The 24,992-nt window shown below is 42.3% G+C and overlaps 1 protein-coding gene across 2 annotated transcripts in view; it reads left to right on the top strand.

Annotated features, from left to right (window-relative positions):
- eci2 (enoyl-CoA delta isomerase 2) overlaps window positions 1-24,992 on the top strand; it is a 226,393-nt gene that overhangs the window by 120,972 nt on the left and 80,429 nt on the right. For both annotated transcript variants that reach the window (XM_068001778.1, XM_068001777.1), the window contains exon 4: window positions 4,481-4,669. In XM_068001778.1, coding sequence (XP_067857879.1) covers window positions 4,481-4,669 — 189 coding nt within the window. The remainder of the gene's footprint in view (window positions 1-4,480; window positions 4,670-24,992) is intronic.

Here is a 24,992-nt window from a genome sequence, read left to right as displayed (position 1 = left end):
TTTCACGCAGTGTGAAGAAGAAGGTCCGGCAATCCCAGCCCCCAGAAGCTAAAATCACAAAACCTGAAAAAATAGAGGCCCGCAGTCTCCTTGAAAGGATTTAGTGACCAACCCGCCTCCTGAGAGCGGGTTGGTTGACTGCCCCCGTGAAAACCGGAAATGGGTGAGTTGGGGACGGGTTTGAAATTGTTGCAATTTTTAATGCCCCCTCGCCCCCAACCCACCTGTTTTTCCAGGCTAAAATCATGCCCTTGGGGACAGAATGTATGTCTGTCATATAAATCATCTGATACTATCAAAATGCCTGTGCAACTCTTCCTTAAGTGAGCCTTAATTTTAACCCTGTGTGTACTATAATTTGTCTAGTTATCCAATTAATAACGCATCAGAGAAAAGTACCTCGTAGAATCGTAGAAAGGTTACTGCATGGAAGGAGGCCATTCGGTCGGCCCATCGAGTCCATGCCTCCTCTATGCAAGAGCAGTTCAGCTAGACCTATGCCCCCGCCCTATCCCCGTAGCCCTGCAAATTCTCTCCTTTCAAGTACTTTTCAATGCATTCCAGATCATAACCACTCTATAAAAAAGATTTTCCTCATATTACCTTTGGTTCTTATGCCGATCACCTTAAATATATGTCCACTGGTTCTTGACCCTTCTGTCAATGAGAACAGTTTCTCTTTATCTACTCTGTCTAGACCCTTCATGATTTTGAATACCTCTATCAAATCTCCTTTCAACCTTCTCTGTTCCAAGGAGAACAACCCCAGCTTCTCCAGTCTATCCATGTAACTGAAGTCCCTCATCCCTGGAATCATTGTTGTAAATCTCTCCTGCACCCTCTCTAAGGCCTTCACATCTTTCCTAAAGTGCGATGCCCAGAACTGGACACAATACTCCAATTGTGGCCGAATCAGTGTTTTAAAAAGGTTTATCATGACTTCCTTGCTTTTGTACCCTTTGCCTCGATTTATAAATCCCAGTATCCCATATGCTTTTTTAACCGCTTTCTCAACCTGCCCTGCCACTTTCAACGATTTGTATACATATACCCCCCCAGATCTCTCTCTTCCTGTACCCCTTTTAGAATTGTGCCCTTTAATTTATATTGCCTCTCCTCATTCTTCCTACTGAAATGTATCACTTCGCATTTTTCTGCGTTAAATTTCATCTGCCACGTGTCCGCCCATGCCAGCAGCCTGTCTATCTCCTCTTGAAGTCTATCACTATCCTCCTCACTGTTCACTACACTTCCAAGTTTTGTGTCATCTGCAAATTTTGAAATTGTATCCTGTACACCCAAGTCCAAGTCATTAATTTATATCAAGAAAAGCAGTAGTCCTAGTACCGACCGCTGGGGAACATCACTGTACACCTCCCTCCAGTCCGAAAAACAACCGTTCACCACTACTCTCTGTTTCCTGTTACTTAGCCAATTCTGTATCCATGCTGCTACTGCCCCTTTTATTCCTTGGGCTTCAATCTTGATGACAAGCTTATTATACAGCACTTTATAAAATGCCTTTTGACAGTCCATATACATCACACCAACTGCATTGCCCTCGTCTACCCTCTCGGTTACCTCATCAAAATACTCTATCAAGTTAGCTAAACACAATTTGCCTTTAACAAATCCATGCTGGCTTTCTCTAATCAATCCACACTTGTCCAAGTGACTGCTAATTCTATCCCGGATTATCGTTTCTAAAAGTTTCCCCACCACCGAGGTTAAACTGATTGGCCTGTAGTTGCTGGGTTTTTTCCTTACACCATTTTTTTGAACAAGGGTGTAACATTCGCAATTCTCCAGTCCTCTGGCACCACCCCTGTATCTAAGGATGTTTGGAAGATTACGGCCAGTACCTCCGCAATTTCCACCCTTACTTCCCTCAGCAACCAAGGATGCATCCCATTCGGACCGGGTGACTTATCTATTTTAAGTACAGCTCCCCTTTCCAGTACCTCCACTATCAATTTTTGGCTGAACCAGTATCTCAACTATATCTTCCTTTACTGAGACTCTGACAGCATCTTCTTCCTTGGTAAAGACAGATGCAAAGTACTCATTTAGTACCTCGGCCATCCCCTCTGCCTCCATGAGTAGATCTGCTTTTTGGTCCCTTATCGGCCCAACCCCTCTTCTTACTACCCGTTTACTGTTTACATGCCTTTAGAAGACTTTTGGATTCCCTTTTATGTTGGCCGCCAGTCTATTCTCATACTCTCTCTTTGCCCCTCATTTTCTTTTTTACTTCCCATCTGAACTTTCTGTATTCAGCCTGGTTCTCACTTGTATTATCAACCTGACATCTATCATACGCCCTTTTTTCTGCTTCATCTTACTCCCTATCTCTTTTGTCATCCAGGGAGCTCTGGCTTTGGTTACCCTACCTTTCTCCTTCGTGGGAATGTACCTGGAATGTACCCGAACCATCTTCTTAAAGGCTGCCCATTGTTCACTTGCAGTTTTGCCTGCCAATCTTTGATTCCAATTTACCGGGGCCAGATCTGTTCTCATCTCACTGACATTGGCCCTCCTCCAATTAAGTATTTTTACTTTAGAGTGATCCATATCCTTTTCCGCAGCTATTCTAAACCTTATACTCTGATTGCAGTTCCCTAAATGTTCCCCCAATGACACTTGCTCCACTTGGCCCGCCTCATTCCCCAAAACCAAGTCCAGCAATGCCTCCTTCCTCATTGGGCTGGAAACGTACTGGTCAAGAAAGTTATCCTGAACACACTTCAAAAATTCCTCCCCCTCTTTGCCCCTTATTATTACTATCCCAGTCTATATTAGGATAGTTGAAGTCCCCCATTATCACTACTCTATGTCTTTTGCACCTCTCTGTAATTTCCCTGCAAATTTGCTCCTCTATATCCTTCCAACTAGCTGTGGCCTATAGAATACACCCAGTAGTGTAATGCCACCTCTTATTTCTTAACTCGAGCCAAATAGATTCTGTCCTTGACCTCTCCAGGACATCCTTTCTCTCCAGCACTGCAATATTCTCCTTAATACTGCCACACCCCCTCCTTTCTTTCTTTCCCTATCTTTCCTGAACACCTTGTATCCAGGAATATTTAGTACCGAATCCTGCCCTTTTTTGAGCCAGGTCTCCGTTATCGCCACAACATCGTATTCTCATGTGGCTATTTGCGCCTGCAGCTCAACAACCTTGTTCACCACGCTTCATGATAGCGAACCTCCCCGCAAGGACATTTGTCCCAGCCCTGTTGAGGTGCAACCTTTCCGGCCTGATCAGGTCCCACCTCCTCCAGAACCGGTCCCAATGCTCCTGGAATCTAAAGCCCTCCCTCCTGCACCATCTCTCCAGCCACATTTTCATCTATACTTGCTACCGGGTGGCACTGGGAGTAATCCGGAGATTACTACCTTTGAGGTCCTGCTTCTTAATCTCTTTCCTAATTCCTTAAAATCTGCCTGCAGGACCTCATCCCTCTTTCTACCTGTGTCGATGGTATTGATATTGACCTGTTTCACTGCTTCATTTTTGTCACATCATAATATGGTCCATATAAAACAGCGTATCGGCTAACTTATTGTGAGCAGCACCACAGACAACCCAATAATTTGGTATAATTCCACCAGTTTCAGACACAAAAGGATCTTCCTCTTTTTTGTTCTTATTTCCTCTTGGGAACATCTGAATGATATCTTATGGAAACTACAGGCCCTCAATTACCAGTCATTATTTAGAACAAAATAGGGCATATTCACACATTGAATCATTTACAAAATAGTTCTATTCTGAAAGTAGTAATTGCAACACATTTGCTGACATTATTGTAGGAAAGGCATTTCCTCATTGACAGGAAGTTATATAAAACTGGAGGATGAACATATTATTGGAATATACAATACTTTTTACCATCTGGCATAAGGCATCATGACTGCATGGGACAGGCTAGATGGACTAGTTGGTCCTTTCCTGCCTGACATTTTTGAATATTCGTATGTATCTTGTTCAATAGGAGGATTGACCGAGCCCCATGAATAGAGAAATCTTTGCCCTTTTCGATGCAAATAGAAACATAGAAAATAGGAGCAGGAGTAGGCCATTCGGCCCTTCAAACCTACTCCGCCATTCAATATGATCATGGCTGATCCTCTATCTCAATACCATATTCCCGCTCTCTCCCCATACCCCTTAATGCCTTTTGTGTCTCGAAATCTATCCAGCTCCTTAAATATATTCAGTGACTTGGTTTATGCAGGCGTACCTGAGGAGGAAAAAATAACTTGCAATGAAAAAATGTTTGTGCATATTTCAGTTATAGATTCTGTTTTAATGTTACACACACTTTCCACTGGGAAGTGCATGATTGTGTTAAATGCCAAAATAAACTGTGAAATTGCTACCATTTTCATAAAGGTGTTCTATAAAATTCCACTAGGTGGTTAAGACGAAAGAATATGCTGGACAAGTACTAACTAAGTTTGTTTTTGAAATTTTTAGGAGGAAGCTAGACAAAAGTACGTTGACCTCATAGGAACATTGGTTTCTGCAGAAGTCCCCACCCATAGTGAAGCCACTGCCACAGGAGATGTGAAGTCATCATTCCAGACACTAAATGTCACAACTGAAAACAACATCACTACTATTCTTCTAAACAGGCCAGCTAAAAAAAATGCTATTTCCGTTACGGTAAGATTAATATGATATGTTGGATATTGAATCTTAATAGTAGCTAATAGTTAAATCAATAACCCGGAAATTGCGCCAAGCGACGAATGTATGTCTCCTGCCACTTGTAAGTAACTAACTCACCCACAAACTTTTCATCGGCTTCTGGGCACCAAGTTGTTTCAATGGAGACCTGCAAGAAGTGCAGCGGTCTTTCCCGGGATTCTCTGAACTGTGAGAGCGGGGAAAGGATCTCTCTCTCCCCTCAACCAATCAGCTGGAAACATCATTGCCAGTAAGAACCAGGAAATGAAAGCATCCTTTACAAGCCACGCAGACTAAGAACCAGGAAGTGTCAGATTAGTAAATTCTCTGTAAAATTAGTTAGAGAAAGCGAAATAATGAGATGGTAAGATTGAAAGAGACAGAAAGAATAAGTAAAAAAAAACAATTTTAATTTTTTTTAAATGTCCCTAACAACAATTAATATCTGGAGGAATGAGACTCCATATTCTTAAAAGTTAATTTTCGTTATTTCATCAAACTACATCGAAACTGCACCACAGAAACAGGCCATTCGGCCCAACTGATCTATCACACGAGCCTCCTCCCTCTCTACTTCATCTAGCCCTATCGGGATACCTTTCTTTTCAATTTCTCTCGTGCTTATCTAACTTCCACTTCAATGCATCTATGCTATTTGCCTCAACTACTCCTTGTAGTAGCGCATTCCACATTCTTACCACTCTTTGGGTAAAGAAATTTCTCCTGAATTCCCTATTGGATTTATTAGCAACTATTTTATATTTATCATCTCTAGTTTTGGATTCTCCTCGCAAGTGGAAGCATTTTCTCTACGACTACCCTATCAAACCCTGTCATTATCTTAAAGACTTCTTTCAGGTCACCTGTCAGCCTTCTCTTTTCTAGAGAAAAGCCCCAGCCTTTTTAGCCTTTCCTGATCAGGATATCCTCTCAGTTCTGGTTTCATCCTTGTGAATCTTTTTTGCATCCTCTCCAATGCCTCTATCTTTTCCATAATATGGCGACCAGAACTGTGCGCAGTACTCCGTGTGGTCTAACCAAGGTTCTGTACAAGTTTAACATAACTTCTCTGCTTTTCAATTCTATCCCTTTAGAAATGAACCCGAGTGCTTGATTTGCCTTTTTTTATAGCCTTATTAACCTGTGTTGTTACTTTTAGTGATTTGTGTATCTGTACCCCCAGATCTCTCTGCTCCTCTATCCCATTTAGACTCTTATTATCCAAGCAGTATGTGGCTTGCTTATTCTTCCTACCAAAATGCACCACCTCACTTATCTATATTGAAATTCATTTGCCATTACATGCCCATTCTGCAGGTTTGTTATTGTCCTTTTGCCATATTCTTCCTTTGTATTAACTACACCCCCCCCCAATTTTGTGTCGTCTGCAAATTTTGCAATTGCGCTTCCGACTCCCGAATCCAAATCGTTAATGTAAATTGTGAACAACAGTGGTCTCAGGACTGATTCCTGCGGAACACCACTTTTGCCAGTCTGAGTAGCTACCCTTAACCCCTACATTCTGTTTACTGTTTTGTAGCCATTCTGCTACCTGTCCCCGATTCCACATGCTCTGACTTTAGCCATGAGTCTACAATGCGGTATCTTATCGAAGACCTTTTTGAAAATCCAAATATTATTACATCTACTGCATTACCCTTTTCTACCCTTTGAAGTATTTCAGTATATTTAATCTTTCCCGAAACTCCCATTTTTGAATCCCTTCAATCAGGTTTCCACCCCTGCCACAGCATTGAAACAGCCCTTATCAAAGTCACAAATGACATCCTGTGTGACTGTGACCATGGTAAACTATCCCTCCTCATCCTTCTCGACCCGTCTGCAGCCTTTGACAATGTTGACCACACTATGCTCTTCCAATGCCTCTCATCCGTTGTTCACCTGGGTGGGACGACCCTCGCCTTGTTCCACTCGTATCTATCCAGACGTAGCCGTTACCTCTGGAGTCCCCCAAGAATCTATCCTTGGTCCCCTCCTATTTCTCATCTACATGCTGCCCCTTGGTGACACCATCTGAAAACACAGCATCCACTTCCAACTGCATGCTGATGACACCCAGTTCTACCTCACCACCACCTCTCTCGACCTCTCCACGGCCTCTGCTTTGTCGCGCTACTTGTCCGACATCCAGTATTGGATGAGCAGAAATTTCTTCCAACTAAATATTGGGAAAGCTGAAGCCACTGTCATCGGTCCCCGCCACAGACTCCGTCCCCTAGCCACGACTCCATCCCTCTTCCTGGCCACTGTCTAAGGCTGAACCACACCGTTCGCAACCTTAGAGTTCCTGGGCTGAGCTTCCAACCCCACATCCTCTCCATCACCAAAACTGCCGACTTCCACCTCCAGAACATCGCCGATCTCTGCCCCTGCCTCAGGTCATCTGCTGCTGAAACCCTAATCCATGCCTTGGTTACCTCTAGACTTGACTATATTCTAATGCTCTCCTAGCTGACCTTCCACCTTGCACCCTCCATAAACTTGAGTTCATCCAAAACTCTGTTGCCCATGTCCTAACTCGCACCAAGTCCTGTTCATTCATCACCCCTGTGCTTGCTGACCTACATTGGGTCTCGGTCCAGTAACGCCTCGATTTTAAAATTCTCAACCTTGTTTTCCAATCCCTCCATGGCCTCACCCCTCCCTATCTCTGTAACCTCCTACAACCCCATGAGTTCTCTGCGCTCCTCCAATTCTGGCCTCTTGCACATCCTCCATTTTCATCGCTCCACCATTGGTGGCCATGCTCTGGAATTCCCTCCCCAAACCTCTCCACTTCTCTATCTCTCTCCTGCTTTAAGACTCTCCTGAAAACCTACTACTTTGACCAAGCTTTTGGTCACCTGACCTATTATCTCCTTATGTGGCTCAGTGTCAAATTTTGTTTGATAACTGCTCCTGTGAAACGCTTAGGACGTTTTACTACATTAAAGGCGCTATATAAATACAAGTTGTTGTCTGCTTCAAATCAGAACATCAAATAGATTCAAAAATATGTTAGATGAATGCTTGTTTCTATTTCTTTGGACAGTTTAGATAAGGATTGCAAGCATCTCTGAGCTGTGACGGCATGTGCCCTAGGCAGTTGAAGGAAGCAAATGATGAGATGGCAGACACTTGGTCACAATTTTTCAGTTGTCCTCAAATATGCAAACTGTGTTGTGGAACTGGAGAATAGCCTTTTGATCACCTTTTGTTCAAGAAGAGAGAGAAGGTTAAACTGGATAACCTGTAGACTAGGTAGTCTAATGTCACTTGAAGGCAAATACTTAGAATCCATAATTCAAAATAAAATTAGTGAACATCTAGAAATGCATGGATTAATCAAGGACAGTCAATATGGATTTGTTAAAGGCAAGTTGTGATTGACAAATTTAATTGGAGTTTTTTGAGGATAAATCGGATAGCAAAAGGAAATGCAATAGATGGACATATAGATTTTCAGAAGGTGATCTCACAAGAGGCTTGTTAGAAAACTCAAGGTTACGGTATAAGAAGAAATGTAGCATCCTGGATGGGAAATTGGTTGACGTACACACACACCGCACACATTTTTTGTTTTCTGTCTATGATTTGGACTTGGGCATAGGTGCACAATCTTGAAATTTGCTGAAGACTCAAAAGTAGGGCATTTGGCAAACAGCAAAGAGAACTTTTTTTTAAAAAAAATCTTCAGGTAGATAAATTAGATAACAGAATGGGCAGAGAGGTGGAACATGTAGTTTAATGTGGATAAATATGAGGTAATAAACTTTTGTGGGGAAGGAATGGAGATATAGTCAATAAAAAGACACTGAAGGGTGTGGATAAGCAGAGAGACAAATACATACGTTTAAATTCCTTGAGTGCAAGTTTAGATACATTAGGTGATAAAAAAGGTCCAACACTATTTTGGATTTTACAAATAAGTGCATAAGAGTACAGGAATAAAGAAGTAATAATAAGTTGGTGCAAAACATTGGTTAGGCCACAGTTAGAGTACTGTAAGCAGTTTTGGGCTCCCCATTGTAGAAAGGACATTAAAGTCATAGAATGCATACCACATTAGTTTCCCGTCCTTGGCATCATCCAGGTGAACTTTAGTTATGAGGAAAGACTGGAGATACTGGGGCTGCCTTACCGATATCCTGGGGTCACTATCAAAAACATAACTGTATGTCCAGGCCAGTGAAGATGCTCTCAAGAATGATGGGAGTTAAGGCTCACGTACGAGAGTAATCTAAAATACAGAAGATAAATTTATCTAAAGTAAAAAGGATAGAAAAGACCCAAAAACATTACACCCCAACTAAACAAACCTGACATTGTAATTTCCAAACTCGCTTTAATATGGATTCAGTAATTTTTTAAGTATTATTTAATTCTTGAGATTTAGGCATTGCTGGCAAGGTCAGGATTTATTGTCCATCCCTAGTTGCCCTTGAGAAGATTTTGAGTGGGCTTTCTTCTTGAACTTCAGTCCGTATGGTGAAGATGGTTCCACAATGCTGTTGGGTAGGGAGTTCCAAGATTTTGACCCAGCAAAAATTAACACAATATCAATTTGATCAGAATTTTTACTGCACCATTTTTCGGATGAGATGTTAAACCGAGGCTCCGTCTACCAACTCAGTGGATGTTAATTTTTGGCACTATTCAAAGAAGAGCTGGGGAGTTCTTCCTCAACCAATATCACTAAAACAGACTATTGACTAGTTTATCTCATTGCTGTTTGTGGGACCTTGCTGTGCGCAAATTGGCTGTTGCATTTCCCTACATTACAACAGGGATTACACTTCCGTTGGCAGTGTGGACTTTTGGGACTTCCTGACCTTTTGAAAGTTTGTGCTTTCTTTCGTGCTTGCTTTCTTCCCTTTCCCCTTCCCTCTCTCCCCTCCCCTCCTTGGGCTGTATCGTGCCAGGCGATGACCATCTCCAACAAGAGAGTCTAACCACCTCCCCTTGACATTCAACGGCATTACCATCGCTGAATCCCCCATCATCAACATTCTGGGGGTCACCATTGACCAGAAACTTAACTGGACCAGCCACATAAATACTGTGGCTACAAGAGCAGGTCAGAGGCTGGGTATTCTGCGGTGAGTGACTCACCTCCTGACTCCCCAAAGCTTTTCCACCATCTACAAGGCACAAGTCAGGAGTGTGATGGAATACTCTCCTCTTGCTTGGATGAGTGCAGCTCCAACAACACTCGAGAAGCTCGACATCATCCAGGACAAAGCAACCCGCTTGATTGGCACCTTATTCACTACCCTAAACATTCACTCCCTTCACCACTGGCGCACCATGGCTGCAGTGTGTACCATCTACAGGATGCACTGCAGCAACTCGCCAAGGCTTCTTCGACAGCACCTCCCAAATCTGCGACCTCTACCACATAGAAGTACAAGGGCAGCAGGCATATGGGAACAACACCACCTGCACGTATCCCTCCAAGTCACACACCTTCCCAACTTGGAAATATATCGCTGTTCCTTCATCGTCACTGGGTCAAAATCCTGGAACTCCCTACCTAACAGCACTGTGGAAGAATATTCACCACACGGACTGCAGTGGTTCAAGAAGGCGGCTCACCACCACCTTCTCGAGGGCAATTAGGAATGGGCAATAAATGCTGGCCTTAGCAGCGATGCCCATATCCCATGAACGAATAAAAAAAAGTCCTTGAATTATTCCCAAAAAATTATGATGATGGTCCAAAAGAAAGGCAAATATTTGTGAGGAGCCTTTGTTACTGATGGAACTGGTCCTATCATCAGTGTAAATGTACAATTTAAATGGCTTTCCAAATCTTTTACATCAATAAATACACAGGACACTGATGCGTGCATAGGTGTACATAAAACCTACATGACCATAAATATCAGTAGTTACATTTCAAAACTGAAATGCTCCACAGCTTTATTACTATTCAGATTTGCTACTTTCCAAAAACAACATGATTTAGTGTGATCTGCTTGAGGGATGTATTATTTTTATTTGTTGCATACTAAACTGCAAGTGCATTACCACATTTCAGGATCTTTTAACAGTTTTCCACAGTAAGGATTAGGAAAAGGAGTCACTTTTAATGTTGGGCTTTAAAGGCATAATGTATTAACACAAGTTTATTTTGAAAAGGTTGTGAGACCATAGGTAGATAAGATGCTAATAAATTGGTGTTGATGTTTCCCCATTGACTTAAATAATTAGCAATTCATAGCACCATCTCAGCAATCGAAAAACACCTCTCACTTATTGTGTTGGAAGTCTTTGATACCTTTTCTGACTGAACAATGAGAGATAAAACAGAGATGCACAATGAATGGGAGGACCCTAGGCAAGACAGAGGGTCAGAGGGATCTTGGTGTGCAAGTTCACAGATCCCTGAAGGCGGCGGAACAGGTAGATAAGGTGGTAAAGAAGGCATATGGGATACTTGCCTTTATTAGCCGAGGCATAGAATATAAGAGCAAGGAGGTTATGATGGAGCTGTATAAAACACTGGTTAGGCCACAGCTGGAGTACTGTGTGCAGTTCTGGTCGCCACACTACAGGAAGGATGTGATCGCTTTGGAGAGGGTGCAGAGGAGATTCACCAGGATGTTACCAGGGCTGGAGCGCTTCAGCTATGAAGAGAGACTGGGAAGATTGGGTTTGTTTTCCTTGGAGCAGAGGAGGCTGAGGGGGGACATGATTGAGGTGTACAAAATTATGAGGGGCACAGATAGGATGGATACTAAGGAGCTTTTTCCCTTCGTTGAGGGTTCTATAACAAGGGGACATAGATTGAAGGTAAAAGGCGGGAGGTTTAGAGGGGATTTGAGAAAGAACTTTTTCACCCAGAGGGTGGTTGGAGTCTGGAACTCACTGCCTGAAAGGGTTGTGGAGGCAGGAACCCTCACAACATTCAAGAAACATTTGGATGAGCACTTGAAATGCCATAGCATACAAGGCTACGGACCAAATGCTGGAATATGGGATTAGAGTAGACAGGGCTTGATGGCCGGCGCGGACACGATGGGCCGAAGGGCCTCTATCCATGCTGTATAACTCTATGACTCTATGAGATGCAAACATATGCAGTCAGTTAGGTTTTTGAAAAAAGGCTGAGAGCCAGTTGGGTTGCAATGGGTGCAGGAAGATTAGTCAAAAATAATCTATTTAAGCAAAGTAAGATGACTCACTGATTTGGGGAAGCGTTACATGTTCTTCTATTGTGCATTTCTACACGAAAATAAATTTTACTGTTTGAATTAAGGGAGTCCAATCATAAAGCAGCTTATCAAGTTGCATTAAGCCTCGTCACACCAAGTGTTTTCTCAGGAGCCTTGAAGTATGTGTCCGTTCTAGTCAGGAGTTTCTATTGTTATACCCCTTGTTTAAGCTACCATACAAGTAGATATAGGGCAGTGTGAGTCAACTACCACGAAAGTAAGATGTTCAGATTGCCTATGGGAGTGACTGATGCTAGTGAACCTAAGAAAGTATCTACTGTAGAGCCGTGGCATACTGAGTTGCACTGGTGACAAAGGCAATTTAAAATAGTTAAATTCTACAAGTCGATGGAACAGAAACCGTAATATCTAAAATATCAACCCAATCAAAAGGGGCAGAAATTAAGTTGGTGTAATAGCCAGCCAGCATGAGGCTAAGGAGAAAGACCAGGAAAGGTCTTTCCAGGTAGAAATGTCGAAATTGGCGGCTGAAAATGAACAAGAGCATTTGAAGCAAGAGGAGCAAGGTCCCACAAACAGGAAGAGAAGGAAAGATGCAACTTTGAGGCCAGCCCAAGGCTGACAAAAGGCGAAAGAGCATCAGCAACATGCTGCCAATGTGTGCTTCGTTTCAGCAAGTCTGGAATATGGGATTATGGAACATGGGGGGTCCACTGTTTCATTAAATCAAATCTTATTCCAAATTTTAAAGAAGGGAGATGATATCCAGGCATTCGAATTGTTAGCTAGTCACCATAAGTAGGACAAAAATAAATGGACCAGCCAATATGCGCTGTAACTAAGTGGAAAAGCGTTTGTATAATTTTCTTGTTGCAATCCTGGCAATGTTACTAAAACAGATTATCTGGTCTTTTATCTCATTGTTGTTTGTGGGACTTTGCTGTGTGCAACTTGGCTGCTGCATTTCTCTACATTACAACTATGACTACACTTCCGACAGTACTTCATTGGCTGTGAAGCGCTTTGGAACGTCTGGAATTTGTGAAAGGTGCTATATAAATGCAAAGCCAGTCATGTGTCCATCCATTCCTCCCTCCCTCCCTCAGGTCACTGAAGTAGAAGTTTATTCATCCATGTAGTTTGATGTTTTAATAAGGAATTACATAGATAAAGAGGGGTTTATAGACAAGAAGCTCAGTGAAGAGAAAATCAAGGAGATACAGTGTAGGGCTAGCATTATTGTCCAGTGCAGGCAGCTGCTGGAGTCATTGAACAAGTTGCATGAGGTCTAGGATTCCCTTCACCTGAAGAAACTCAGAGCTAAGGTGATTTCAGGTGGAGGGCTTTTTGGGCCGGCTCTGAGCACACCGAGGCTGTCAGGATGGCAGCATGCAGCATGCCAAATTATTCCAGGGGTTTCACAGTCCAGGAAGGCCTGGATAGTAAAAATCAAGGGATATCGGCAGAAGTGCAGCTAACCAATCACAACTGAGGGCTCAGTGAAAAGCAGACAGAAAGTTCACCCCTCACCTCACTGAATTATTTTTTAAAAATACCATACCCTAGGAAATGTGTTCAGTCATATGGGGAGGTATTCAAGAAGCAGGTTTGCACCATACCTTGTGCAGGATAAAATAACCGTATGTGTCATACCTGCTTGATAAGTAATTCTAAATGCCAAAACACCACTTAACACATCACGCTCAGATTATTTCTTGTAGCGACAATCCTCTATAATTAGGGTTGCCAGCTATCTGTTTTTCTGCTGTTTTTATTTTGAAAGTAGACTGGGCAACAGAAGTTTGATTTTGGTGCATGTTTTCAAAGCCATAAGGAGGATCTTTTGCTGCATGCTCCATGGGTTTTTAAAATCTGGGAAAGTCCAGTTTCCACTCTGGTCTTTAAAAATGCTCAGGACACACCCTGGAAAATTCATCCTGCACTGAGAAGAATCACGGATGTTAGGAACATTCATGGATAATTTGGTTAGGTTCAGCACATCGCTGACAATTTCTGATACAGCTCCAGTTCACCATATTCCTCTGAGGGCATAGGTAGAAATTTTTTTTGTTAACTGCAGCCTAGAGGGGTGAGCTGCTAATACTAAAATCACTTCTGAGCTTATTTCACCACAAGTTTTGGAGTCACCCACATCAATTCTGGAGCAATATTTTTTAATTGCCCGATCTTTGGGGATATTGGTATATAAGTACTTTAGAGTGGAAAGATTGAAATTCCAGTCAGTGCTGGCGGGTGCTTTCACTGGCAAGACTGGCTATTAAGGTGGTGTTTCAGGATTATCTGGCTAATGATACAATGCTGGAGTGCATTATAATTGCAGTCAGTTCTGTTTAACTTCCAAAGATATTTGAGGCCCAGCTTGTCCTTCACGCAAAGGGAAACTGGAGCTTCAACAGCCACTAATCAATTGGCAAAAACTAGCATAATATGACACATTTGGCTATTGTGACATCTGGTTGTTAACTAGTACTAAACAACTGTAGAAATTATGGGCTCAATTTTCGCACCCCCGATCGGGTGCATTCGTGGTGGGGGGGCTGCGAAAATCGGGGATTCCCGGGGCGGGTCCGGAGCACGGCTCCAACCCGCCCACTTCCGAGTTTCCCAGTGACGCGCTGACATGCGTGAGCAGCCCCCGGATGTGGGACTCCCGCCGGCAATTAAAGCTGGCGGGGTGCCACTTAAAGTATTTATTTAGGTATTTCAGGTCGTTTAGAGACCTGATTAACATGACATTTTAGGAGGGGTGGGATTTTGCAAACTGGGGGAAACACTCCCAGTTCAAATGGACGTGTTGCAGCCATCAGCCTGTGGCAGCTGCAAAGGTCCACTTGACAGGTGGGAGGGGGAGACCCTCACTCATTGCAGGAGGCCACTCTGTCACTTTGGACGAAGTTTGGCCTCCACCACCCTCCTCCTAACAATAAAATTCACAAACTTGCACACTTACCCCGGTGTCCAGAGACATGTACCTACCTTACGGTCCCCCTCAAATGTACATCTTCCAGATGGGGGCCGCCATAGCTGCAGTCATGACCTGCTCGGAGGACGAACAGCATCACCAGCCTCGCTGGCCACGCTGTCCACCTCTGACACGTGGAGCCCCACAACACAGTGCTGTGACACATCCACCTGCACAGCAGGAGGGAGGGCAACGGCAGAGAGAGCTGCGTCACAGAAGGCACTACCCTCACCACAGGGTCCACAGACCGAGGCTCAGCTTCCTGGATCTCTCTGAGCAGCAGTGTACACGGAAGCTCAGATTCACTCAACATGTAGTCGTGGACATCTGCAGCCTCCTTCATGCGAGCTGCTCCCGGCTGGCCCGAGCATCATCATCTTACCTGTCGCTGTCAAAGTCACCACTGCCCTCAACAACTTCTCCTCCGCATCCTTCCAGGGTGCCACCGGGGACATCGCCGACGTCTCTCAGTCAACTGCACAAAAGAGCCCTGCAAATATACCTACACCCACTCTGCAGTGACACAATGGGTGGCATCAGTTGTGGGTCTTCATAGTGGTCTTCAGGAAAAGGCATTATTGCACAAACCAGACAAGATTCGCAAAGACGTGGCAGTAGTGGTGCCAATATAATATGTAATGTGAGTTGATCCGAAATTAAATATAGGTAAAAACCATGACAAACCCTCAAACACCCTTGTGCGTCCCCTTCATGCTCACGACACGTTTGCCTTACGCTTCCTACTGCACATATGTGATGCATGCCCTGTGGCTGCAGCACAGGTAGTGGCAGGTTGAGTGAGGCTGACTGTGAAAGAGATGCATGAGAGGGTGAGTATGAGATAGAGCCATGAGATTGTATGAGGATTGGGTTGAGTGGTAGTGGCGGGATGAGTACTGGCGAGGCAAGTAAGGGCAGGTAAGATGAGGATGAGGTTTGAGTGGGTGTGAGGAGTGATGTGACAGAGTAGTGTTGGCAGTGCAGAAGGAGATGTGGGGTGGGGGCGGTGATGTGGCAGACGGAGTGTAGGGGAATGAATAAGTGTACTCACTTCAGCTGACCTACTTAGGTCATTGAAGGGCCTCCTGCACTGTATGCAGGTGCGCGATATGTTGGTGGTGCAGGTGACCTCCTCTGCCACCTCGAGCCAGGCCTTCTTGGTGGCAGAGGCAGGCCACTTCCTCCCGCCCGCCGGGGAGAAGATCTCTGTCCTCCCCCTCCTCCTCACCCCATGCAATAATACCTGGAGTGAGGCATCATTAAACCTGGGAGCAGCCTTCCCCCTGGACTGCTCCATGCTGTAATTTTTCCTATTTCCTGCAGCATCAGTCAGTGGAGGACTGCCCCTTTAAATAGGGCTCCTCCAGCTGACAGCCTATGCTGCGCATGCGCAGTCCACCCGCTGCACAGCTTACCAGTGGGAAATCCGGAAGCACAGGTAAGTGGCTCCAATTAGCCTGCGATTCCGTGCGGAGCACACTGATTTCACCATGCGCGTTACCCACGCGCCCAGTCGACCCCCCGCTGAGAACCCGCCGCCCTGCTAATATCGAGCCCTATAAAACAGTAACTACCATCTATCAGCAAGTGACCTTGAGGCACGTCCATTTTTTTTTAAATGCACCAGTGATGAACCAGAGAATATATTACAACAAGGGTATTCTACCATGTTATGTATAATGCATTGTAGTATAATAAAGTTGATCTCATGTGCATTTGTTCCTGGAGAAAAATCAAAACAACTTTGTTTCTTTTTCTTTCTATGTAACTCTCTGAATCTTTCTGTTGGTCCGCCGCTTTTATTTTCTGTCTCTAAGTGGCTTTGATAATTGTGTCTATTTGTCTCTGAATTTCTTACTCACTTCTTCTCTCATTTTCTTTCTTTTTTGTATTTTTTCCTTAATCTTGGACATGCTCCTTTACCCATGTACTCAATTTCTATCAGTCACTCCTTTTTATTAAAACCCAGAATATGCAACCAGATGGAAGGCAATGTACCCCTGGTTGGAATTGAGTACGAAGACCAGGAAGGAAAAGGTCATTATGGATGTGGTGTAGTATACATAAATGAGAAGAAAAGTTGGTGGCTTAGAATTCAGACTAGGAGGAAGGGAAAATGAATGGAGGAGGGGTGTTTGACCATGGAGGAGGCAGGGAGATGGAAGTCTGTTTGCAGCTTGAGAGTACCTGTGGGACTGGGGAAATTGGAGCTTGGGATAATTCAGTGGGACTGGGCTTTGGAGCATTGGAGGGGAGGGGAATGTCGGGGGGTGGGGTTGGAGGAGGAGGAGGAGGAGGAGGAGAGAAGTTGGGGCCTGGGACTAAAAGATAGTGGGGGAGAAGGGCTGGGGGGTCATCACTACGTAAGTTCGGGGGTCAAGGAACATGATGGGGGTTGGAGTTAGTGAACAGTTCAGGGGGCCACACTGGAGTTGCTTGGAACCACAGAAAAGCCTGGAAGGAGTGATGGTGGCCACACCTACCTGGGATATAAGTACATTGGCTGCATCCATTCAAAAAGAAAGCAAAAGCCTTTGTGCTCCAGGGTAAGAATTGATGCTGCAGGGCAAGACAGAGTGGCCACAGCCACTGCAACACGAGAGATGGTGGCCGCACCATGCAGAGCCTCAAAAAAGTATGGAGAGGAGGTCAAGCTGAACAATGTAAGCTCTAAAAGGAGAAAATTCCCAAGAAACCAAACCCCTGAAAGAAAGTAGATCTCTGGGGATGAAATTTATTGGACATATTTCTAACAGGGCTTGGGCAATTGTATAGTTAAGTTTAATTATTTTCTAAGTTGTAGTTTTTAACCTGCATCTAGTTGTCAGGCTGAAGAAGCAACATGGTAACTCAAAGAAATCAGAATTTTGATTTTGATTTTATTGGGTTTATAGTGTAGAGGAAAACTGAAAAAAGAAAGAAGAGGGGAAAGGAGAATGTATGAGAACAGATTAGCGGGTAACATAAAAGAAAACACTACAGTTTTTTATAAACACATGAAGAGTAAAAGGATAATCAAGGAAAAGGTGGAGCCAATTAAGGACCAAAATGGAAATCGTCTTGTGGAAGCAGAGGGCATGATTGAGGTACTAAATGAGTACTTTCCATCTGCCTTTACTAAAAATGAGGATGCTACCAATGTTACAGTAAAGGAGGAGGGAGTAGAGAAATCGGTTCGGATAAAAATAGGTAAAAAGGAAGTACTAAAACAGTTGGCAGTGCTCAAAGTAGAAAAGTCAACGGGCCAGATGGGATGCATCCTAGGTTACTGAGGGAAGTAAGGGTGGAAATAGCGGAGGCTGTGGCCAGAATTTTCAATCCTTCTCGGATATGCGAGTGGTGCCAGAGGACTGGAGAATTGCAAATGTTACATCTCTGTTCAAAAAGGGGAGAGGGATAAACCAGGTAACTACTGGCCAGTCAGCCTCACAGCAGTGGTGGGGAAACTTGTAGAGACAATAATCAGAGATAAAATTAAATGTCACCTGGAAGAACAAGGGTTAATAAATGACAGCCAACATGGATTTGTAAAAGGCAAATTGCGTCTGACTAACTTGATTGAGTTCTTCAGTGAAATAACGGAGAAGGTTGATGACGGTTGTGCAGTTGATGTGTATATGGACTTTCAAAAGGTGTTTGATAAAGTACCACTTAATAGACTTGTTGGCAAAATTAATGCCCATGGGATTAAAGGGGCAGTGGCAGCATGGATACAAAATTGGCTGAGACAGACAGCAGAAAGTAGTAGTGAACGGTTGTTTTTCAGACTAAAGCAAAGTATACAGTGGTGTCCCCCAGGGGTCGGCATTGGGACCACTGCTCTTTGATAGATGTTAATGACCTGGACTTGGGTATAAAGGGCATAATTTCAAAGTCTGTGGATGACACAAAGCTTGGAAATGTAGTAAACAGTGAGGAGGATAGTAGCAGACTTCAAGAGGACATAGACAGGCTGGTGGAATGGGCAGACACATGACAGATGAAATTTAATGCAGGGAAGTATGAAGTGGTGCATTTTGGAAGGAAAAATGAGGCAATATAAACTAAATGGTACAATATTAAAAGGGGGTTCACGTGCACAAATCTTTGAAGGTGGAAGGATATGTTGATAAAGCTGTTTTTTTTAAAAAAGGATACAGGATCCTTGGCTTTATAAATAGAAGCATAGAGTACAAAAGCAAAACCTTTATAAATTACCGGTTAGACCTCAGCCAAAGGGGAACAGATAGGGTGGATAGAAAGAAACTATTTCCGTTGGTTGGGGATTTTAGGAGTAGGGGGCACAGTCTAAAAATTAGAGCCAGACCTTTCAGGAGCGAGATTAGAAAACATTTCTACACACAAAGGGTGGTAGAAGTTTGGAACTCTCTTCCGCAAATGGCAATTGATACTAGCTCAATTGCTAAATTTAAATCTGAGATAGATAGCTTTTTAGCAACCAAAGGTATTAAGGGATATGGGCCAAAGGCGGGTATATGGAGTTAGATCACAGATCAGCCATGATCTTATCAAATGGCTGAGCAGGCACGAGGGGCTGAATGGCCTACTCATGTTCCTATGTTCCAAAGTATTGTGTCCAATTCTGGGCACCGCACTTTAGAAAGTATGTGAAGACCTTGGGGATGGTGCAGAGGAAATTTACCAAAACATTACCATGATGAGAGAATTCAATTATGTGGAGAGACTAGAGAAGTTAGATTTGTTCTCCATGGAGCAAAGAAGATTAAGGGGAGAGTTAATAGGTGTTCAAAATTGAGGAGTTTTAAGAGTATGTCGGGAGAAACTGTTTCCAGAGGATACAGATTTAAGATAATTGGCAAAAAAGAACAGGGGTAAGATGAGAATGTTTTTTTACTTGGCGTGTTGTTATGATTTTGAACACACTGCCTGAAAGCGTGGTGGAAGCAGATTTAATAGTAACTTTCAAAAGGGAAGTGGATATATACCTAAAAAGGAAACATTTGCAGGGCTATGGGGAAAGAACAGGGGAAGGGAACTAATTGGATCGCTCTTTCAAAGAGCCAGCACAGGCACAATGGGCCGAATGGCCTCCTCCTATGCTGTATGATTCTATGATTTTGTTGCAGTTGCTGATCTGATTAGTAACTTTGAAAAATAATTAAATGATTTGATTGGTTTTGTGTTTGGTGTTTCATGATTAGTTTTTCCCACCTGTCTACTGGTTCATGATGGGTAGGCTTTTCTACTTAGTTTAACCATTCTCAAATTTAAACAACAGATAGTAATTATTAGAGCTAATCAGTGTGGCACTTTCAAGTGTTGAAACAATTTGCATTTATATAACGCCTTTAATATAGCAACATGTCTCAAGGCACTTCAGACCAGCAAAAAGAATAATTAGAAGAGATGGCAGAAGATATGTTCAAAGAGGCAAGTTTTGTGGCAGCTTTTGAGATTTTTATGCATTCATTTTAGAAATTTTATTTGGCACTTTCAGCCCAGGATTACTAACAAATCAAGATACTAGCTCAAAACACTCAACAAAAAAAATACTTTGAGGGATTTCCTAGGTTCTTCTTGTCCATCTTGATAGTTGTCTGCTGGTAGCTTTTTAAAAATTGATTTCTTGTTGATAGCTTTCCTATCTGTTGTTGTTTGTTGACTGTTTCAAATGTTACTGAAGAGATAAGAAAGCAACCAATCACTATTCAATTAATAGCACTTTGTTGCTTTTCTATGAATGATACTTGAGCTAATGACATGCAAGTGTGATGGACACTTTTTGAATAAGGGACATATCATTCCTACATACTTTAGACATGCACTAGATGTTAAAACATTTTTCTTTTTCTAAAAAAAAAGTGACATACTTTGCAGATATTCAAATGAGGTGAATTTACCATCTGGGTGTATATCTTAAATAATACAAATTCCACAAACTCCATATTTTCACTCACTGTGAGAAAATAGTAATGTGAAAAACCGAGATTTCTAAAGTTGTTTGCTGGAATAATGGCTAGGAATAATCCCAATGTGTCTACTCCTGCTCCTATTTCTTATGTTCTTTCTTATGTCTCTGCTTGATAAGTGGCATAAATGCTCAGAATGCAATCTTTCCAATTCTGGGGAGAAGCATGTGAACCATCTGGGAAAAGCCATTTAATCAATGGCCTAAGTTTATCACGAGTAATACCATTTAGTGATTTGAGAACCAAGACTACCTGATAATCTGTTGGTGAACGTACAAGGTAATCACATTGGTAGATTTTACCCTTTAGAAAATAAACTGGAATTCTTTCTGGTGCTTTATTTTGTAAAAAAAAATTATGTCCAATGATAAATGAAGAATTAGATCAAATTCAGTTTAAAACAACATTCATCCCTGCGTGTCTATAGAATGAAAGTAGCAAGGCTGCCGATCTCTGCAAATCCATCTTATTGTAGTTTATCAAAGGGCCTAAATTAATGGGTCTAATTTTGCACACATCTGAAGTAAATTTTCTGCCCAGCTGTGATGTGCCCTCCTCCTATCCACCAGAAAGGCAGATTACTAAGGGATGCTAACAAACATTTCCTAGATAGGGGAATCTCAGATAACCATGAGACAGTGGAGCAGTATCTGTGGGGTTTTAACCTACAGAGGCAAAGTTCTGGGAGCAAGTTTTCTTTGTTTGGAATGCAGTAAAGTACTGGGGATAGTGGAGTTGAAGGGCATGTTAAACAATCTGGAATTTGCTGGCCAGCTCTCAAAAGGCAATGGACTGTTCTATATAAAATTGCAATCTTAACTTCTGGGGCTACAAACCTCCCTTTTAGGTTAGGAGATTGTGCTATTATGGTTTTTCTTTTTGCATCCCACTTGATAGTTGCTGGGAGTCTGGGAAGAGCATACCCAGCAAGGAGATAGGAAGGGAATTCTTTACCTCAACACCATTGTTGGATGTTCAGGGGAAGCCATGTTCCAAAATGATACTGTAAAGCTGTGTTGTCCAATGACATTTTGGAAGGCTCAATCATCCCTCAATTTTGGAAAGTTGGAGCCACCTAGGCTGTATTCAGGATCTCTTACCTGTCCAGAGGAATTTGGAAATATACCTGATTTGCTGTGTTGGAATGCACATGGGGAGCAATAGTGAAGGTGAGGAGTATATTTAACTTCATTGTGCTTAGCCTCCCTAGCAGTGAAATGGGCAAATTATTCCACCCGTTCATATTGGCACATATGCTAGGGAGAGAGTGGTGAGGGGATGATTTCCTTTTGTGTAAAGTTGAGAGTTTGGGGATTACTGCTATTTCTAACTATTCAACCTCTATTGCAGACCATATGAAAGGTTAGGTATCTCCAATATGTGTTTGAACATCGTGGGTGAGGGATATGTACACCATTTTGGAGTAGACGAGTTTGAGAGCCAACTCAACTCAGTTTGGACGGTGTTGGGGAGTGAGATAGTTGAATGATGTGGAGTGAGATAGTAAGATTGATCATATGTTGTAATCAGTTACTGGCATACACTGATATTTTGTATTTTAGTTCTCTAAATTGTATACTGTAGGTTCCTGGGCTTGGTACTAGGGCCAAAAGTGTAGGGATTAAGGAACAGCCTTGTCTGCTTCCTCAGTGGAATGGGTATGTGATGGGACTGTAATGATTAGTGCACACTGAAGATATGAGATGAGGGTAGAGTGATTTTAATCCAAGTCTTTAATATGCCACCTGTAGGCCATTGTCTCAACACAGGGAGTAGGGATTCTCTGGTCCAATGTTTACTTTATCAAGATGGAATGCCAGGACTGATGTCCAAGCTTGACTGAACCAGGCTGAGAAACTTTAGTTCCAGTTTCTTAAGTTTGTACTTCTGCCAGCAAAGTGTAACTTTCGTTCAGATTTGGTCATGGTTGTGCTAAATTGAAACATAGCTGTTGGAATTGGAATTGCCAATTTTCTAGCAAGACTTTACAGATTTTCACTTCCTTATCTAGGTATGTGTGTCTGTACAAAATCCAATATGGTTACCATATTTATTTAGCCCACAATAGCCACTCAGTCATCGCAATCTCTTAACATATGATCACGTACCAGCAAAATCTTATACTTCAATTTTCTTAAATTTATGCAATCAAGATTCAAATTTTAAACTCATGAGTTTATCCATTGACTAGCTGTATTATATGACCAGGAAGATCCCAGATTCCATTCTCATTCTCTGCTCAGTCAGATGATTTCAACCATGGCACTGTCTGGGTGCTACAATTTGCCTTCGTGCCCCCTGAGCTAGGTAGGTTAAGTCTTATTCCTGATTGCTATTTAGTGAAAGTGTGTGTAGATGCCGAGTGAATATAAGGTTGGACTCATGTGTGTCTCCAAATTCACGTAGTGTGATAACACTCGCTGTCACCATTGAGACACAAGTTAATGACCGTTTGATTGAGGCACCAGAGGCTGAGAAATCCAGCAAGAAGTAAATGCCTTGAGGAAGAAAGAGGAAAAATGAAAATTGCAGAGGCAAAAAAGCAAACGCACAAAAAAAAACACTTTTTAAAAAAAAACTGACCATTATTGGTGACAATCCAGTGATACCGCAATGAACTGGTCATCATATAAAACCATTGAATCAACTGCCATCAAACTTTATGCATGATTTTGCATTGGTAAAATTATTCTCTGAAAGAAAGAACTTCCATTTATATAACGCCTTTCATGACCTCAGACCATCCCAAAGCACTTCACAGCCAGTTAAGTACTTTTGAAGTGTAGTCAATGTTGTAATGTAGGGAACACAGCAGCCAATTCGCACACAGCAAGTCCCAAAAATAACAATGAGATAATGATCAGATATCTGTTTTAGTGATGGTGTTTGAGGGATAAATATGGGCCAGGACATCAGGAACTCCCCTGCTCTTCTTCAAAATAGTGCCATGGCATCTTTTACTTCCACCTGAGAAGGCAGACAGTTTAATGCTTTATCTGAATAACAGCACCTCTGACAATGCATCATTCCCTCAGTATTGTATTGGAGTATCAGCCTACATTATGTGCTTAAATTTCTGGATTAAGGCTTGATTACCCGGCTTTCTGACTCAGAGCTGGGAGTACTACCACTGATCCAAGACTGACACCTAACATTAGAAATAATCTAAGAAGATAAAAGACGATCACGAAATGCTGTAGTTGGTTTTTACAGGTAAAATCTAATATGGCTACCGTCGATACTTCTGTATTCTTGGTGAAAGTACCTTAGTTTGTTTTTAATTTAACGGACTGAAAACACATGAATAAACCATTTATTTTGCAGTTCGATGCAGAAAGCTAATGCTTAAAGTTGATGCAATGACTTTGAACCATATTATATAAGCTCAGGTTTGTAAATGTTATATGCAGTTTTGAGCACCCTAATTTCTCCAGGACATTGATGTATAAGAGTAATGAAGATTTATCACTATTTTTAGAAACTCAGATAAACATCTTTTTATTGCAGAAAATACATTTGACTGAGGATGGACATGATCCAGGCTTTTTGAAGTGTTGAGCTAGTAAATTATGTATCCTGTTAACAGCCTTCTCTCCTGACCATAAACCTGAGTCTTTTCTAATCTTTCCTCAAAGCTCACCCCATTTACACTTTTCTTGACTTTCTTTGCCCTCTTTCCCATGCATATATATATTTTTTGTGGTGTGATGACCAAAACTAATTGCAGCCTTGCAAATGTGTTCTGCCATTCATTGTAAAGTTTTAGCATAACTTGTGTCTACACTTACAGCGATGTATCCTGACATTCTATTAACTTTGTTACTTTGCTGTAATAATTCCATTACAGAAGAAAGAAGGAAATGAAAAGGAGTGCAGGAGCTGGAGGCATTAATTAGCATAACTTATCTGGAACTGTGTCTGTTAGTGTTTCTGGTGGAAAGTTGCAAGAAATCACCGTTTTAAGAGAGAAACATGAATGCGCTGACAAGTTCTTTGCACTGAGCTGGATGAAGGGAAAAGTGCTACAAAAATAGAAAAGTTGTGTTTTATAGACGTTTAATTAAATCTATGCTTCAGTATGCAGAGAAGGTGTCTGCAAGTTCTTGGGACCAGATCACCATACATGTCCAATAGCACTTTGGAAAAGTTTGCAACACCAAATATATTGTGCAACACAGATGGCGATAATGCTGATCATTCCCCACACT

This window comes from Heptranchias perlo, chromosome 2, assembly GCF_035084215.1.
Source record: "Heptranchias perlo isolate sHepPer1 chromosome 2, sHepPer1.hap1, whole genome shotgun sequence".
Lineage (NCBI taxonomy): Eukaryota > Metazoa > Chordata > Chondrichthyes > Hexanchiformes > Hexanchidae > Heptranchias > Heptranchias perlo.
The sequence above is the reverse complement of the archived record's forward strand: the minus strand, read 5'-3'. Positions and strand labels throughout refer to the sequence as shown.